This window comes from Salvelinus namaycush, unplaced genomic scaffold (genome assembly GCF_016432855.1).
Source record: "Salvelinus namaycush isolate Seneca unplaced genomic scaffold, SaNama_1.0 Scaffold875, whole genome shotgun sequence".
Lineage (NCBI taxonomy): Eukaryota > Metazoa > Chordata > Actinopteri > Salmoniformes > Salmonidae > Salvelinus > Salvelinus namaycush.
The window spans coordinates 90,779-108,157 of NW_024061614.1; the positions used below are offsets into that span (position 1 = coordinate 90,779).

A 17,379-nucleotide genomic window follows, 5' to 3' on the forward strand; every position below is an offset into this window, starting at 1 on the left:
GGAGGGAACGCAACACCCTGCTACAACTCAACTCCCCGTGGAGTGAAAAAGGTATGTGATCGTAGGTGCGGGGAAGGACGGCAGGGAAAAATACCGTTTACAGGGAATCTAATTCTTCCTTAAACACGTTAAGGTGGGGAAACTGGGCTGGACCGAACCAAAGCAAAGTAAAAGTCCCCTCTCCTACCTTACCTGCCTTCCCACAGTTTACCTAACCTTTAGCACCAACTGGCGGCTAACCAAAATACAGGAGGTGATCCGCCCAGGTCTTACCTAGTGTGCATAGACAGATTCAATACTACGGGTTATGTATGCCCGCAGGCCTCTTGCCTAGACACTCCCAAGGTGCCTTCCCCTTCCCCTCTGGGAACAAATGAAACAGAATAATTCAAACTTAGTGAACAATTTCAATAACCCCAAAACACTCAGTCCTATGGCATACACATACCTCTGCAGGAGAGGCTACAAAATACTTTCAACAACTTTTACAGACCAACAGCCAACACAGGACGCCATTTAATGAAATACACACAAACCCACAACACAGAAACTGTGGAACGTAACATTTGCCTTGCATTTCAATCTACACATGAATATAGTTCTGCAATGTTAGGTAGGCTATTCAATTCCCTTGGCATTCTGCAAGCATGAATACTTTACAATAATGGAAGATATGCATTGTGTTAATCTTACTATTTGTCCATGTATTGAATGATACACAGCTTTCCATAAATGCAGTGTGGACTTTTTACAGATGAAACCCCTTCCATTATGACACTCCCTTCCTGTATCTGTCATAAAGGCCTATGCATTCTTTGTCCTTTAGTTACACAACTAAATCTAGTATCTGTCACTTACCTTTCATGCTGTAGATCTGCTGTCATGGTGCTGAGAATGCTTAGTACTGTATCTGTCACTTATGTATTCTCTGTATGTATTAGGTATGAACCCTTGGACATACAGGTACCTCCAGCGCTCCCTCCTGCCTCACGTTCGGCCCCTGTCCCTGGTGATCTACCCCAGGCCCCCTTGTATCCACCCCAGGCTTCTGAACTTGCCCCCGTGGGGTGAAGACCAGAAGAGGGTGATGTCCTTCCTGCCTCTCTCTCTCTCTCCCTTAAATGCAGCTGGTGATTCCAGAGAGCCGGCGGGCATCTCTCAACAAGAAGCAGCAGTGGATTGACCAGACGCTGTTTACCAGGAGCCTCCTACAGAGCTCACAGTTCATCACTGTCCCTGGTGGGGTGAAGACCAGAAGAGGGTGATGTCCTTCCTGTCTCCAAGGCCTGCCTCAGAGTGTGCTGGGGTGAGTTTTTCCATAATAAATGAGCAGCTTAGAAATGGTCATTTAATATTTTCTTCTCTCATGATCTATCAATGCCTCAGGATGCCACTGGGTAAACATTATCTAACTGATTAACTTTTCTGTGATGATATGTGGAAGAAGATATGTCTGAAGTAAACAGAGGAACTGGCCTAGAGTTAGTCCTGTCTGGTATAATAGTGGTCAAGACTGGACAAGGAGGGTTGGATAAACTCCTCTGTATGAAGATGAGTCCTGTCTGGTATAATTAGTGGTCAAGACTGGACAAGGAGGGTTGGATAAACTCCTCTGTATGTGGAACAGGTGTGACTATTTATCATGTGTAACAATCAAACCTCCCTATTGGCTGTGTGTTCCACATTCTAAAGTAGAACCATCATTTTACTTGCTGAAATATTGTCCAGAAATGACCTCATTGGACAGAAAGGGGAACTCCTCCCCACACGCATGTTGAACAAATATAATGTTTCCCTGAAACAAAGGATTCCTGTAGTTTCATGAAATGAGAAATTGATTCATAGTATATCATACATCATACAAGCCAACGTTCAATAGCAACACTGGTCCTGCTTGTTTAGTTTCTCAACATTCCCAAGAGGTTTTGTTTAAATCCATTGATGACTTTTAGTTTTATTGAAGAAGAAAAAGGGTTTTGAGGCCCTAAAGTAAATATACTTGCTGCTTCTCTTTTTTTTAAATTATTGACCTGTGGAACATTCACCTACTGGGTCAATTGTAACATTTAATATCCGTCACTCGGTTGAATTGTAAATGACTGGTACGTCCTAGGAACATACTTAGTGTGTAATGGTAGCTGAGATATGATGTTAGATTAATAATATTTTTATACAAACTTAAATAATATTTCCCTGATAAACTAAAGTCTAAAAGTGTTAGTCTGTTCCCCAGTCTCCTCTACTCTTACTGAGAAAAGGCCTCAACTGAAGAATCTACAGCTGCTGAGTCTGAGGTGTTAATCAGTCCAGTGCTGCTCTGACCACAGTGTTGTTAGGAAACACATTTTCTAACTCTACATACACAGCCTTGTGTCAACTCTTACTGTGAACTACTTCAGTTACTGGAAATAAACTCAGCAGTGGTCAGACCACAGAATTCACCAACATAAACACCAATAAATGAAACATCCATTATTGCCATATTCTGGTGTCCATTAAATGTGTTAGAGGCCAAATCAGAGGTGGAAACTTGATTGAAATTTGATTGCTTCCTCCGTTTCATTCAGTTGTCAAGACTGGACAAGGAGGGTTGGATAAACTCCTCTGTATGAAGATGAGTCCTGTCTGGTATAATTAGTGGTCAAGACTGGACAAGGAGGGTTGGATGAACTCCTCTCTATGAAAATGAGTCCTGTCTGGTATAATTAGTGGTCAAGACTGGACAAGGAGGGTTGGATAAACTCCTATGTATGAAGATGAGTCCTGTCTGGTATAATTAGTGGTCAAGACTGGACAAGGAGGGTTGGATAAACTCCTCTGTATGAAGATGAGTCCTGTCTGGTATAATTAGTGGTCAAGACTGGACAAGGAGGGTTGGATAAACTCCTCTGTATGTGGAACAGGTGTGACTATTTATCATGTGTAACAATCAAACCTCCCTATTGGCTGTGTGTTCCACATTCTAAAGTAGAACCATCATTTTACTTGCTGAAATATTGTCCAGAAATGACCTCATTGGACAGAAAGGGGAACTCCTCCCCACACGCATGTTGAACAAATATAATGTTTCCCTGAAACAAAGGATTCCTGTAGTTTCATGAAATATGAAACTGATTCATAGTATATCATATGTCATACAAGCCAACATTCAAGGCAACACTACATGTAAACAGTTAGCAAATAAACGTCCACACCTTTAAATCACAACTACAAAGGTCATTTTACATGAAGTAAATAGTAATTAAGTAAAATTGTGTGACCTGCTTCAGCTGTTTAACATTTTTATGGTGATTGAAGAAGTTAGAAATGTTTTACTGAAGTGAAGCAGTCATTTTAAATATTATCCATGAAGGTAAGGTAGACTGGGGAACAAAGTAACACAGGGTCAGTTGTAACAGATAAATTAGTCCAATTAGAAACCAGGTAGAAAGCTCTTATTCAATGTAATAATGGTTGGTTAGTGTCTCTACATGACCAAGAGGTTTTGTTTAAATCCATTGATGACTTTTAGTTTTATTGAAGAAGAAAAAGGGTTTTGAGGCCCTGAAGTAAATATACTTGCTGCTTCTCTTTTTGTTAAATTATTGACCTGTGGAACATTCACCTACTGGGTCAATTGTAACATTTAATTCCCACCACTTGGTTGAATTGTAAATGACTGGTACTTCCTAGGAACATACTTAGTGTGTAATGGTAGCTGAGATATGTTGTTTGTATAAAAATATTATTAATCTAACTTAAATAATATTTTCCTAATAAACTAAAGTCTAAAAGTGTTAGTCTGTTCCCCAGTCTCCTCTACTCTTACTGAGAAAAGGCCTCAACTGAAGAATCTACAGCTGCTGAGTCTGAGGTGTTAACCAGTCCAGTGCTGCTCTGACCACAGTGTTGTTAGGAACCACATTTTCTAACTCTACATACACAGCCTTGTGTCAACTCTTACTGTGAACTACTTCAGTTACTGGAAATAAACTCAGCAGTGGTCACACCACAGAATATGCTGTTAGGTTCTATTACTAGAGTGAGAACTTGAACCAAACCAAGTTTATTCTTCCCAGAGGGTCAAACCAGCTGCATTAGACACAGACATGGTTTCCCCTGGGGTAGTATACAGTCTTGGCCAAATGTTTTGGGAATGACACAAATATTAATTTCCACAAAGTTTGCTGCTTCAGTCTCTTTAGATATTTTTGTCAGATGTTACTATGGAATAATGAAGAATAATTACAAGCATTTCATAAGTGTCAAAGGCTTTTATTGACAATTACATGAAGTTGATGCAAAGAGACAATATTTGCAGCGTTGACCCTTTTTTTCAAGACCTCTGCAATCTGCCCTGACATGCTGTCAATTAACTTCTGGGCCATTCTTGGATAATCAATGCTTGGAGTTTGTCAGAATTTGTGGGTTTTTGTTTGTTTACCCGCCTCTTGAGGATTGACCACAAATTCTTAGTGGGATTAAGGTCTGGGGAGTTTCCTGGCCATGGACCCAAAATATCAATGTTTTGTTCCCCGAGCCACTCAGTTATCACTTTTGCCTTATGGCAAGGTGCTCCATCATGCTGGAAAAGGCATTGTTCATCACCAAACTGTTCCTGGATGGTTGGGAGAAGTTGCTATCGGAGGATGTGTTGGTACCATTCTTTATTCATGGCTGTGTTCTTAGGCAAAATTGTGAGTGAGCCCACTCCCTTGGCTGGGAAGCAACCCCACACATGAATGGTCTCAGGATGCTTTACTGTTGGCATGACACAGGACTGATGGTAGCGCTCACCTTGTCTTCTCCGGACAAGCTTTTGTCCGGATGCCCCAAACAATCGGAAAGGGGATTCATCAGAGAAAATTACTTTACCCCAGTCCTCAGCAGTCCAATCCCTGTACCTTTTGCAGAATATCAGTCTTTACCCGATGTTTTTCCAGGAGAGAAGTGGCTTCTTTGCTGCCCTTCTTGACACCAGGCCATTCTCCAAAAGTCTTCGCTTCACTGCGCGTGCAGATGCACTCACACCTGCCTGCTGCCATTCCTGAGCAAGCTCTGTACTGGTGGTGCCCCGATCCCGCAGCTGAATCAACTTTAGAAGATGGTCCTGGCGCTTGCTGGACTTTCTTGGGCGCCCTGAAGCCTTCTTCACAACAATTGAACCGCTCTCCTTGAAGTTCTTGATGATCCGATAAATGGTTGATTTAGGTGCAATCTTACTGGCAGCAATATCTGTCACGTCCGTCGTCCTCCTCATCTGAGGATGAGTAGTAAGAAGGATCGGAGGACCAATGCGCAGCGTGATATGAATACATGGTTACTTTTATTAACGAATAACACTGAATAACCATACAAAACAATAAACGGACAAGCGAACGAAAACGCAACAGTCCCGTATGGTGACATACACAAAGACACAGAAACAGGAACAATCACCCACAACCCACAATACAAAACAGGCTACCTAAATATGGTTCCCAATCAGAGACAACGACTAACACCTGCCTCTGATTGAGAACCATATCAGGCCAAACACAGAAACAGACAAACTAGACATACAACATAGAATGCCCACTCAGATCACACCATGACCAAACAAAACATAGATACATACAAAGCAAACTATGGTCAGGGCGTGACAATATCCTTGCCCGTGAAGCCCTTTTTGTGCAAAGCAATGATGACGGCACGTGTTTCCTTGCAGGTAACCATGGTTGACAGAGGAAGAACAATGATTCCAAGCACCACCCTCCTTTTGAATCTTCGTCTGTTATTCAAACTCAATCAGCATGACAGAGTGATCTCCAGCCTTGTCCTCGTCAACACTCACACCCATGTTAATGAGAGAATCACTGACATGATGTCAGCTGGTCCTTTTGTGGCAGGGCTGAAATGCAGTGGAAATGTTTTTTGAGGAATCAGTTCGTTTGCATGGCAAAGAGGGACTTTGCAAATAATTGCAATTCATCTGATCACTCTTCATAACATTCTGGAGTATATGCAAATTGCCATCATACAAGCTGAGGCAGCAGACTTTGTGACAATTAATATTTGTGTCATTCTCAAAACTTTTGGCCACAACTGTATACCCCATTCTGGGTGGAGTCTCCTCCTCATCACTACACATTACATCATTATTTCTAGGCAGGGAGCTGAGTGATATGAGCCTTAAACGGTTCCTCCCCTTATCAGTACTGCCTCATGTGACCATGTTTCCCTGCATTCAGCCCCTCCCAAGCATCATTATGGCTCCCCTCATGCCTCCATTATACCTAATGATTCCTAATAATTACAGCTCAGAAACCAAACCTACACCAACATAAACACCAATAAATTAAACATCCATTATTGCCATCTTCTGGTTTCCATTAAATGTGTTAGAGGCCAAATCAGAGGTGGAAATGTGATTGACATTTGATAGCTTCCTCCGTTTCATTCAGTTGGACACATCTTCCTCCGTTTCATTCAGTTGGACACATCTTCCTCCGTTTCATTCAGTTGGACACATCTTCCTCCGTTTCATTCAGTTGGACACATCTTCCTCCGTTTCATTCAGTTGGACACATCTTCCTCCGTTTCATTCAGTTGGACACATCTTCCTCCGTTTCATTCAGTTGGACACATCTTCCTCCGTTTCATTCAGTTGGACACATCTTCCTCCGTTTCATTCAGTTGGACACATCTTCCTCCGTTTCATTCAGTTGTAATCATATCTGTAATGTATGTGAGGCCTTTGAGACATCATACTAAATAAGTTGACTTGCTGGTCAAGGGAAATGCAAGTTTACTTCTTTTATTTGCTGATTCAGAGACGCTAAGCCTTGTGGGATATTAATGAATGTGAACTCAGCAACCGTAATTCCAGAACAGTCCCACTGTTGTAATAGTATGATGTGTAACTTCTGACAGACTCTATGCTGAGTAAAGTCATGTTTTTATCCTAAAACTTTTTTCTACCAGAACCAAAGTGTTCCCAGAACTATACTCTTGTGTGATTAAGTTCTGGGTCCATACGTGTTAGAAACTACAGTAGGTGAGTCACATGTTATTTGTTACAGCAGTGTCCATGGAAACAGAGGAGTTTATGCAAATCAACCCTTTCTGTCTTGACACATGAAGGAGGAGTCTCTGAAAACCTATTTAAATCAGTCTGTCCTGACTCAGCTCAACAGTCTCCAGTCTACCAACTGGTCTCTGAAATAACTATTTAAATCAGCTTGTCCTGACTCAGATCAGCAGTCTCCAGTCTACCAGCTGGTCTCTGTGGTGTACAGTCTTCAGGTGATGATGGGGGTATTGAATCATCTCTCTACTCTCCTCCTTCTCTCTCTCCTTCCTCCTGCTCTCTCTCATGTAGTGGAGAAGTTCAGTGATGTTCCAGACTGTGAGAAGTTCTTCCTGGAGGGGACAACTCCAAATCTCCCAGGTATTTTGTATGATGGGATAGTCAAGAACGAGGGCCGCTACAAGCCGATTTGCCAGAAGTACAACAACATCTACAGGTTTGCAACTCTCTACGACACGACCAACAGGATCCCTGTGTTCTCAGCCTACACCTTCACTGGTCCTCCTACAGACCCCAGACCAAATCAACGCTGGATGATCGAGCCCCAGGTAAGACTAATGTTTTGTCATATAACATAACATGTGTATTTATTTACTGGTATATATCACAGACAGTTATGTTACCTAGTCAGTCCTGGATGATGGAGCCCCAGGTAGTTCTAATCTCTATTCATTAAACATGTGTATTTGATTACTGGTATATATCATGTATATATGTATCTTTGTTGCAACCACTTTCAGCTTAAGTCTGGATTGTGAAATAGTGATTTTTTTTAAATGTATGAATTCTTATAATAGTTTGATGTCGGACTGATGTTTCTGCAGCTTGAAGATAAACATTACACACGTGACATGATGGTGGCAGGTAGACGTCTAAGAGTCGAGCACCAGGCTACGAACGCAGACTACAAGGTAAAGATAAAGGGCATGCATCTGGACAGAGGTCACCTATTCCCATGTTCGTATGCTGATGATGATACCATGAGGTCCACTTTCACCCTGACAAACGCCGTTCCACAGGAAAGAGGCTTCAACCGAGGCAGATGGAGTAAAATTGAGTGCAAAGTCAGAAAATATCTTGAGAATAACTGTAAGGAAGCTGAAGACCAGATTAAAGCCTATGTGGTGACTGGAGCAGTTCCCAACAACAACAAGCTGAACAAACGAGTGAACATCCCGGATCTTCTGTGGACAGCCTACTGCTGTAAAAACAAACTGGGAGAGTGGGTGGCCGGAGCATACTGGGGGAAGAACGTAAAGGGGGAAATAGTGAATTCGAATACCTTGGGAGAACTAGAAAAAGAATTGACGAGTTTTTACAAGGATTTCAAGGTATTCCCATATTATTGCCCAAGAAAAGCTATTCAAAGTGTAGAACAGGATGAGACAGGGAGGAACAGAGAGAGAGTATTAGAGGGTGGGGCGGGGCAAAAGAGGAGCGGAAAAGGGAGCATGAGATGGCGAGAAGAGAGGAGCATGAAGATGGTGAGAAGAACAGGGGATGAGTTAAAGGAATGTGATGAGGAGGATGAGTGTGATTGTGACTGTGATGAAAAATGATGAGTTTTGTCCAGTGGTAATTCCCACAACTATTGAGTACACATTCCCTAAGTTACAAGGGTTATAGGGGTTTAATGGTTATAAGGGTTAAGTTATAATGGTTATAAGGGTTAAATAATAATGGTTATAAGCCATGGTTAAAATGGTTATAATAAGGGTTATAATGGTTATAATAAGGGTTATAATGGTTATAATAAGGGTTATAATTGTCACATCCTGACCATAGTTCTTATGTGTTTTGATTGTTTAGTGTTGGTCAGGACGTGAGCTGGGTGGGAATTCTATGTTGTGTGTCTAGTTTGTCTGTTTCTATGTTCAGCCTAATATGGTTCTCAATCAGAGGCAGCTGTCTATCATTGTCCCTGATTGAGAATCATATATAGGTGGCTTGTTTTGTGTTGGGATTTTGTGGGTGGTTGTTTCCTGTGTCAGTGTTTGTGCCACACGGGACTGTGACGGTTAGTTCATTTGTTATTTTGAATAGTGTCTTGTCTTCGTTGTATTAAATCATGGAAACTTACCACGCTGCACATTGGTCCTCCGATCCTTCTCGCCTCTCCTCGTCCGAGGAGGAGGAAGAGCTAGACTGCCGTTACAATAATGGTTATAATAGTTATAATAAGGGTTATAATAGTTATAATAAGGGTTATAATGGTTATAATAAGGGTTATAATAATGGTTATAATGGTTATAATAATGGTTATAATGGTTATAATAAGGGTTATAATGGTTATAATAATGGTTATAATGGTTATAATTAAACAAGTTTAAGGGTTGTAAAGGTTAAAGACAAGCTCTGTTATTTTGGCGACTAAGAAAGTATATTTTAAACCTCCCACTTTGTGCTTGATGTATCAATGTGTCGTTCATACATATTGAATCTATGAGCAGAATTACTGTTTCCCTACATTTCACCCCCCCTAGCAAATTGAGTCTTAGCCAATGAGCATCAGCCCCTCACATGTGAGTGAAAGCTAGTTGTGGTGGCAGAATTTGTGTTGAACTGTTGTAACTTCTCAAGGGACATGTTCTGTGTTGGACTGTGATGCCTTTCATAGAGTCCTGGTGTGTCTGGACCTTAAACACAAGGCCATTGTGTTCTGGAACTGTTGCTGGTATAGATAACTGTAACAATCTGATGGTATTATCACCTCCCACTATATAAGGGACATGGAACCATTTACTCAGGGGGTTCTTCCCTGTGAAATTACAATCATCTCCTCTGCAGCTGCTTGATTAAAGATCTTTCTATACAATTTAAAAAGTCTCTGCCTTCATCTTTGGATCTAATCTTCTACAACATTTGGTGCCGTGACCCAGATGGACTCAGACATCCCTCTGGCCACAACTTAAAGAAGGTAAGAGACCTTATTAAAACATCTCTGTGAAGGACTGTCTGTTGTCCAGCCGAGCCTTAATGGTGAAAGACCTCTTGTGCTCCTCAGCCACAAAATGTTGGTGTTCAATTTGGCAGAACTATTTATTCCCTATAACAATGAATCTAACCGGTTAACATTAATCAATGGGAGCACAGTGGTGTCTCCAATAGTAGGGATTGGTTTACCTTTAATCACCTGAAATATACTGTTGGACCAGTATATTAGGAGGGATTGGTTTACCTATAATCACCTGAAATATACTGTTGGACCAGTATATTAGGAGGGATTGGTTTACCTATAATCACCTGAAATATACTGTTGGACCAGTATATTAGGAAGGATTGGTTTACCTATAATCACCTGAAATATACTGTTGTACCAGTATATTAGGAGGGATTGGTTTACCTATAATCACCTGAAATATAATGTTGGACCAGTATATTAGGAGGGATTGGTTTAACTATAATCACCTGAAATATACTGTTGGACCAGAATATTAGGAGGGATTGGTTTTCCTATAATCACCTGAAATATACTGTTGGACCAGTATATTAGGAGGGATTGGTTTACCTATAATCACCTGAAATATACTGTTGGACCAGTATATTAGGAGGGATTGGTTTACCTATAATCACCTGAAATATACTGTTGGACCAGTATATTAGGAGGGATTGGTTTACCTATAATCACCTGAAATATACTGTTGGACCAGTATATTAGGAGGGATTGGTTTACCTATAATCACCTGAAATATACTGTTGGACCAGTATATTAGGAGGGATTGGTTTACCTATAATCACCTGAAATATAATGTTGGACCAGTATATTAGGAGGGATTGGTTTAACTATAATCACCTGAAATATACTGTTGGACCAGAATATTAGGAGGGATTGGTTTACCTATAATCACCTGAAATATACTGTTGGACCAGTATATTAGGAGGGATTGGTTTACCTATAATCACCTGAAATATACTGTTGGACCAGTATATTAGGAGGGATTGGTTTACCTATAATCACCTGAAATATACTGTTGGACCAGTATATTAGGAGGGATTGGTTTACCTATAATCACCTGAAATATACTGTTGGACCAGTATATTAGGAGGGATTGGTTTACCTATAATCACCTGAAATATACTGTTGGACCAGTATATTAGGAGGGATTGGTTTACCTATAATCACCTGAAATATACTGTTGGACCAGTATATTAGGAGGGATTGGTTTACCTATAATCACCTGAAATATAATGTTGGACCAGTATATTAGGAGGGATTGGTTTAACTATAATCACCTGAAATATACTGTTGGACCAGAATATTAGGAGGGATTGGTTTACCTATAATCACCTGAAATATACTGTTGGACCAGTATATTAGGAGGGATTGGTTTACCTATAATCACCTGAAATATAATGTTGGACCAGTATATTAGGAGGGATTGGTTTACCTATAATCACCTGAAATATACTGTTGGACCAGTATATTAGGAGGGATTGGTTTACCTATAATCACCTGAAATATACTGTTGGACCAGTATATTAGGAGGGATTGGTTTACCTATAATCACCTGAAATATACTGTTGGACCAGTATATTAGGAGGGATTGGTTTACCTATAATCACCTGAAATATACTGTTGGACCAGTATATTAGGAGGGATTGGTTTACCCATAATCACCTGAAATATACTGTTGGACCAGTATATTAGGAGGGATTGGTTTACCTATAATCACCTGAAATATACTGTTGGACCAGTGTATTAGGAGGGATTGGTTTACCTATAATCACCTGAAATATACTGTTGGACCAGTATATTAGGAGGGATTGGTTTACCTATAATCACCTGAAATATACTGTTGGACCAGTACATTAGGAGGGATTGGTTTACCTATAATCACCTGAAATATACTGTTGGACCAGAATATTAGGAGGGATTGGTTTACCTATAATCACCTGAAATATATTGTTGGACCAGAATATTAGGAGGGATTGGTTTACCTATAATCACCTGAAATATACTGTTGGACCAGAATATTAGGAGGGATTGGTTTACCTATAATCACATGAAATATACTGTTGGACCAGAATATTAGGAGGGATTGGTTTACCTATAATCACCTGAAATATACTGTTGGACCAGAATATTAGGAGGGATTGGTTTACCTATAATCACCTGAAATATACTGTTGGACCAGTATATTAGGAGGGATTGGTTTACCTATAATCACCTGAAATATACTGTTGGACCAGTATATTAGGAGGGATTGGTTTACCTATAATCACCTGATATATACTGTTGGACCAGTATATTAAGAGGGATTGGTTTACCTATAATCACCTGAAATATACTGTTGGACCAGTATATTAGGAGGGATTGGTGTACCTATAATCACCTGAAATATACTGTTGTACCAGTATATTAGGAGGGATTGGTTTACCTATAATCACCTGAAATATACTGTTGGACCAGTATATTAGGAGGGATTGGTTTACCTATAATCACCTGAAATATACTGTTGTACCAGTATATTAGGAGGGATTGGTTTACCTATAATCACCTGAAATATACTGTTGGACCAGAATATTAGCAGGAATTGGATAGCCTACATTTGAATACTGCAGGTAGGAAGTGGATAGCCTGCAGGTAGGAAGTGGATAGCCTACAGTATTATAATACTGTATAGATAATCAGTTTGCAAACACAAGGGTTACCAAGTTGTATGTGTGTATAATGGGATATTAGAGATGTGATGTCATTATACGGGTGTAAGAAGACTATTAGATAATATGGGTCTAAGAAGACTATTAGATAATCCGGGTCTAAGAAGACTATTAGATAATACGGGTCTAAGAAGACTATTAGATAATACGGGTCTAAGAAGACTATTAGATAATACGGGTCTAAGTAGACTATTAGATAATACGGGTCTAAGAAGACTATTAGATAATACGGGTCTAAGTAGACTATTAGATAATACGGGTCTATGAAGACTATTAGATAATACGGGTCTAAGTAGACTATTAGATAATACGGGTCTAAGAAGACTATTAGATAATACGGGTCTAAGAAGACTATTAGATAATACGGGTCTAAGAAGACTATTAGATAATACGGGTCTAAGAAGACTATTAGATAATACGGGTCTAAGAAGACTATTAGATAATACGGGTCTAAGAAGACTATTAGATAATACGGGTCTAAGAAGACTATTAGATAATACGGGTCTAAGAAGACTATTAGATAATACGGGTCTAAGAAGACTATTAGATAATACGGGTCTAAGAAGACTATTAGATAATATGGGTCTAAGAAGACTATTAGATAATACGGGTCTGTCCCCAGTCCACCTGGCCTTGCTGCTATTCCAGTTTCAACTGTTCTGCCTGCGGTTATGGAACCGCCACCTGTCCCAGACCTGCTGTTTTCAACTCTTAATGATCGGCTATGAAAAGCCAACTGAGAATTATTCATGATTATTATTTGACCATGCTTGTCACTTATGAACATTTTGAACATCTTGGCATAGTTCTGTTATAATCTCCACCCGGCACAGCCAGAAGAGGACTGGCCACCCCTCATAGCCCGGTTCCTCTCTAGGTTTCTTCCTATGTTTTGGCCTTTCTAGGGAGTTTTTCCTAGCCACCGTGATTCTACACCTGCATTGCTTGCTGTTTGGGGTTTTAGGCTGGGTTTCTGTACAGCACTTCGAGATATTAGCTGATGTAAAAAAGGGCTTGATGTATATAAAATAAACTTGATTTGATTTGTCTAAGTAGACTATTAGATAATACGGGTCTAAGAAGACTATTAGATAATACGGGTCTAAGAAGACTATTAGATAATACGGGTCTAAGAAGACTATTAGATAATACGGGTCTAAGAAGACTATTAGATAATACGGGTCTAAGAAGACTATTAGATAATACGGGTCTAAGAAGACTATTAGATAATACGGGTCTAAGAAGACTATTAGATAATACGGGTCTAAGAAGACTATTAGATTATACGGGTCTAAGAAGACTATTAGATAATACGGGTCTAAGAAGACTATTAGATAATACGGGTCTAAGAAGACTATTAGATAATACGGGTCTAAGAAGACTATTAGATAATACGGGTCTAAGAAGACTATTAGATAATACGGGTCTAAGAAGACTATTAGATAATACGGGTCTAAGAAGACTATTAGATAATACGGGTCTAAGAAGACTATTAGATAATACGGGTCTAAGAAGACTATTAGATAATACGGGTCTAAGAAGACTATTAGATAATACGGGTCTAAGAAGACTATTAGATAATACGGGTCTAAGAAGACTATTAGATAATACGGGTCTAAGAAGACTATTAGATAATACGGGTCTAAGAAGACTATTAGATAATACGGGTCTAAGAAGACTATTAGATAATACGGGTCTAAGAAGACTATTAGATAATACGGGTCTAAGAAGACTATTAGATAATACGGGTCTAAGAAGACTATTAGATTATACGGGTCTAAGAAGACTATTAGATAATACGGGTCTAAGAAGACTATTAGATAATACGGGTCTAAGAAGACTATTAGATAATACGGGTCTAATAAGACTATTAGATAATACGGGTCTAATAAGACTATTAGATAATACGGGTCTAAGAAGACTATTAGATAATACGGGTCTAAGAAGACTATTAGATAATACGGGTCTAATAAGACTATTAGAAAGCCCGGGTAATAAACCCAGTAAGTGTCTTGCTGGAGGTGCTGATCCAGAGGGGAAAATACAACTCCAGCACCAACACGTAGTGTGGAGGATGAATCAGAATTAGTTGGGTAACATAGATAAATAAGATGTTTTATATACATAATATGCTTATGTGAGATACTTGTCATTAGAATGTCTCCCTTTGGACTATACTGTTGGCAGTTGCACTTTTCCCTTCTCAGCTAGGGAAAAGTCACTTGGGGCCAAGAGAGGGGAGAGGTCAGGCTTGTGAGAGGGGTGTATCTTGGCTATAAAAGATCTTGGTATTCTTTTGTAGGGACTCTCAGAATTCATTATAGACACTGTATTGATCTGAGAGTCAAAGGGCGATTTTGAAGCTCACATATAATTAAAGATGGTATTTAAGTATAACTCTGACTGGTGTGTGGTTTGTAACTCTCCTCATTTGGTAATACAGGTAATTGCCACGACAGTAGACGTACATAGTTGATGTAAAAAGTGTTCTGAGAAATATTCAGGATATATTCCCTTATGGATCATTTGACAAGGTAAACCACTGTATGACTGTCTAAAGGGTGTCAGACAAAGATTTGGAGCATTTTCTAAGCTTTTAAAACAGCTTCCAACAAAACATATTATTGCCAAGTTAATCAGAGCCTTCATCCAGAATGAAAGGAAAACCACCCAGGTAATACATGTTGAAACAAAACCCATGTCCTGTTCCATAGGACCGATGAATGTTGAACATCATTTTCTGTAATACATGTTGTAACAAAACCCATGTCCTGTTCCATAGGACCGATGAATGTTGAACATCATTTTCTGTAATACATGTTGTAACAAAAGCCATGTCCTGTTCCATAGGACCGATGAATGTTGAACATCATTTTCTGTAATACATGTTGTAACAAAACCCATGTCCTGTTTCATAGGACCGATGAATGTTGAACATCATTTTCTGTAATACATGTTGAAACAAAACCCATGTCCTGTTCTATAGGACCGATGAATGTTGAACATCATTTTCTGTAATACATGTTGAAACAAAACCCATGTCCTGTTTCATAGGACCGATGAATGTTGAACATCATTTTCTGTAATCACCCACTCAACCATTTAACTTGCTACGTAGAGACCGGTTAACTGAACTGAAGGCTACAATTTACTGTACTCAAGATGGAGTTTTCGTTGACATCCCAACAATGAAGTTCTAACCCAATTAGCGAGTAGGCACATTTGAACCACTCCCCAAGATGGAGTGGGAAACTGTCTCTCTTTCTGTCAGTCCCAGAACTGGACAATTCCAGTCCTCGGGTGCCTGATTGGTGTTACACTTTCCCCCCATCCACCCCATCTAGCAAACACACCTGGTCTATCCTGTGTCAGGTGACTCATAATGGACAGAGCACTCCAATGACAGTGGACTGATAGGCAGTGCCAGTCCAGTTATAATACATGTTGATCGAGACAGAAACTAGTCTTGAGAGCTACAATACCTTAAATGAGATGCTGCCATCTGGTGTTTGGGTTAAAGATAAGCTTGCTGTGGACCCATAGATAAGCCACCAGGGAAAGTGAGTGGTATTCACTGAACTCAGGCTGTAAAGGACACATTGATAAGCCGCCAGTGAAATTGAGTGGTATTCACTGTATTCAGGCTGTAAAGGACACATTGATAAGCCACCAGGGAAAGTGAGTGGTATTCACTGTATTCAGGCTGTAAAGGACACATTGATAAGCCACCAGTGAAAGTGAGTGGTATTCACTGTATTCAGGCTGTAAAGGACACATTGATAAGCCACCAGTGAAAGTGAGTGGTATTCACTGTATTCAGGCTGTAAAGGACCCATTGATAAGCCACCAGTGAAAGTGAGTGGTATTCACTGAACTCAGGCTGTAAAGGACACATTAATAAGCCACCAGTGAAAGTGAGTGGTATTCACTGTATTCAGGCTGTAAAGGACACATTGATAAGCCACCAGTGAATGTGAGTGGTATTCACTGAACTCAGGCTGTAAAGGACACAGTGGGAACATTTGGAACAGAGGTATGAATAATTGAAAAAGACAAGTTTTTGACGATTACCAATCACTATTTCTTATTTGGATAGTGTGAATAACACCAGTGACTTAAGGAAGAAGGTAATGTCATCTAAAACAAGAATCTGTTTCCAGGACGTGGAACACTGTCCAAAATGTAAATAGATCCCAGTAAACGTTCTGAGGACCAGGACTATAAAAAAAGGAACAAGCTGATAAGCCAGCAGGTTTTACCTCCATAACACAACCCACATGGACATTTAATCATGTAGATAACATGGGTGGTGTTTACCTACATAACACAACCCACATGGACATTTAATCATGTAGATAACATGGGTGGTATTTACCTACATAACACAACCCACATGGACATTTAATCATGTAGATAACATGGGTGGTGTTTACCTACATAACACAGCCCACATGGACATTTAATCATGTAGATAACATGGGTGGTGTTTACCTACATAACACACCCCACATGGACATTTAATCATGTAGATAACATGGGTGGTGTTTACCTACATAACACAACCCACATGGACATTTAATCATGTAGATAACATGGGTGGTGTTTACCTACATAACACAGCCCACATGGACATTTAATCATGTAGATAACATGGGTGGTATTTACCTACA

The 17,379-nt window shown here is 39.8% G+C and overlaps 1 protein-coding gene across 1 annotated transcript; it reads left to right on the forward strand.

Annotated features, from left to right (window-relative positions):
- The first annotated feature begins 943 nt into the window (after positions 1–943).
- Positions 944–8,758, forward strand: LOC120043123 (endonuclease domain-containing 1 protein-like). Its single transcript, XM_038987845.1, has 4 exons — positions 944–1,084; positions 1,128–1,239; positions 7,340–7,596; positions 7,873–8,758. The coding sequence occupies exons 1-4, from the start codon at positions 944–946 to the stop codon at positions 8,605–8,607; spliced, it is 1,245 nt and encodes a 414-aa protein (XP_038843773.1). The 3' UTR covers positions 8,608–8,758.
- The last annotated feature ends 8,621 nt before the right edge of the window (positions 8,759–17,379 follow it).

Excerpts from the sequence above, each read along its gene's own strand:
- LOC120043123 (XM_038987845.1), top strand. The coding sequence starts at position 944 with ATGAACCCTTGGACATACAGGTACCTCCAGCGCTCCCTCCTGCCTCAC. Across the intron at positions 1,085-1,127 it reads GGGGTGAAGACCAGAAGAGG|CTGGTGATTCCAGAGAGCCG; the intron begins GTGATGTCCTTC and ends CCTTAAATGCAG. Across the intron at positions 1,240-7,339 it reads ACAGTTCATCACTGTCCCTG|TGGAGAAGTTCAGTGATGTT; the intron begins GTGGGGTGAAGA and ends TCTCTCATGTAG.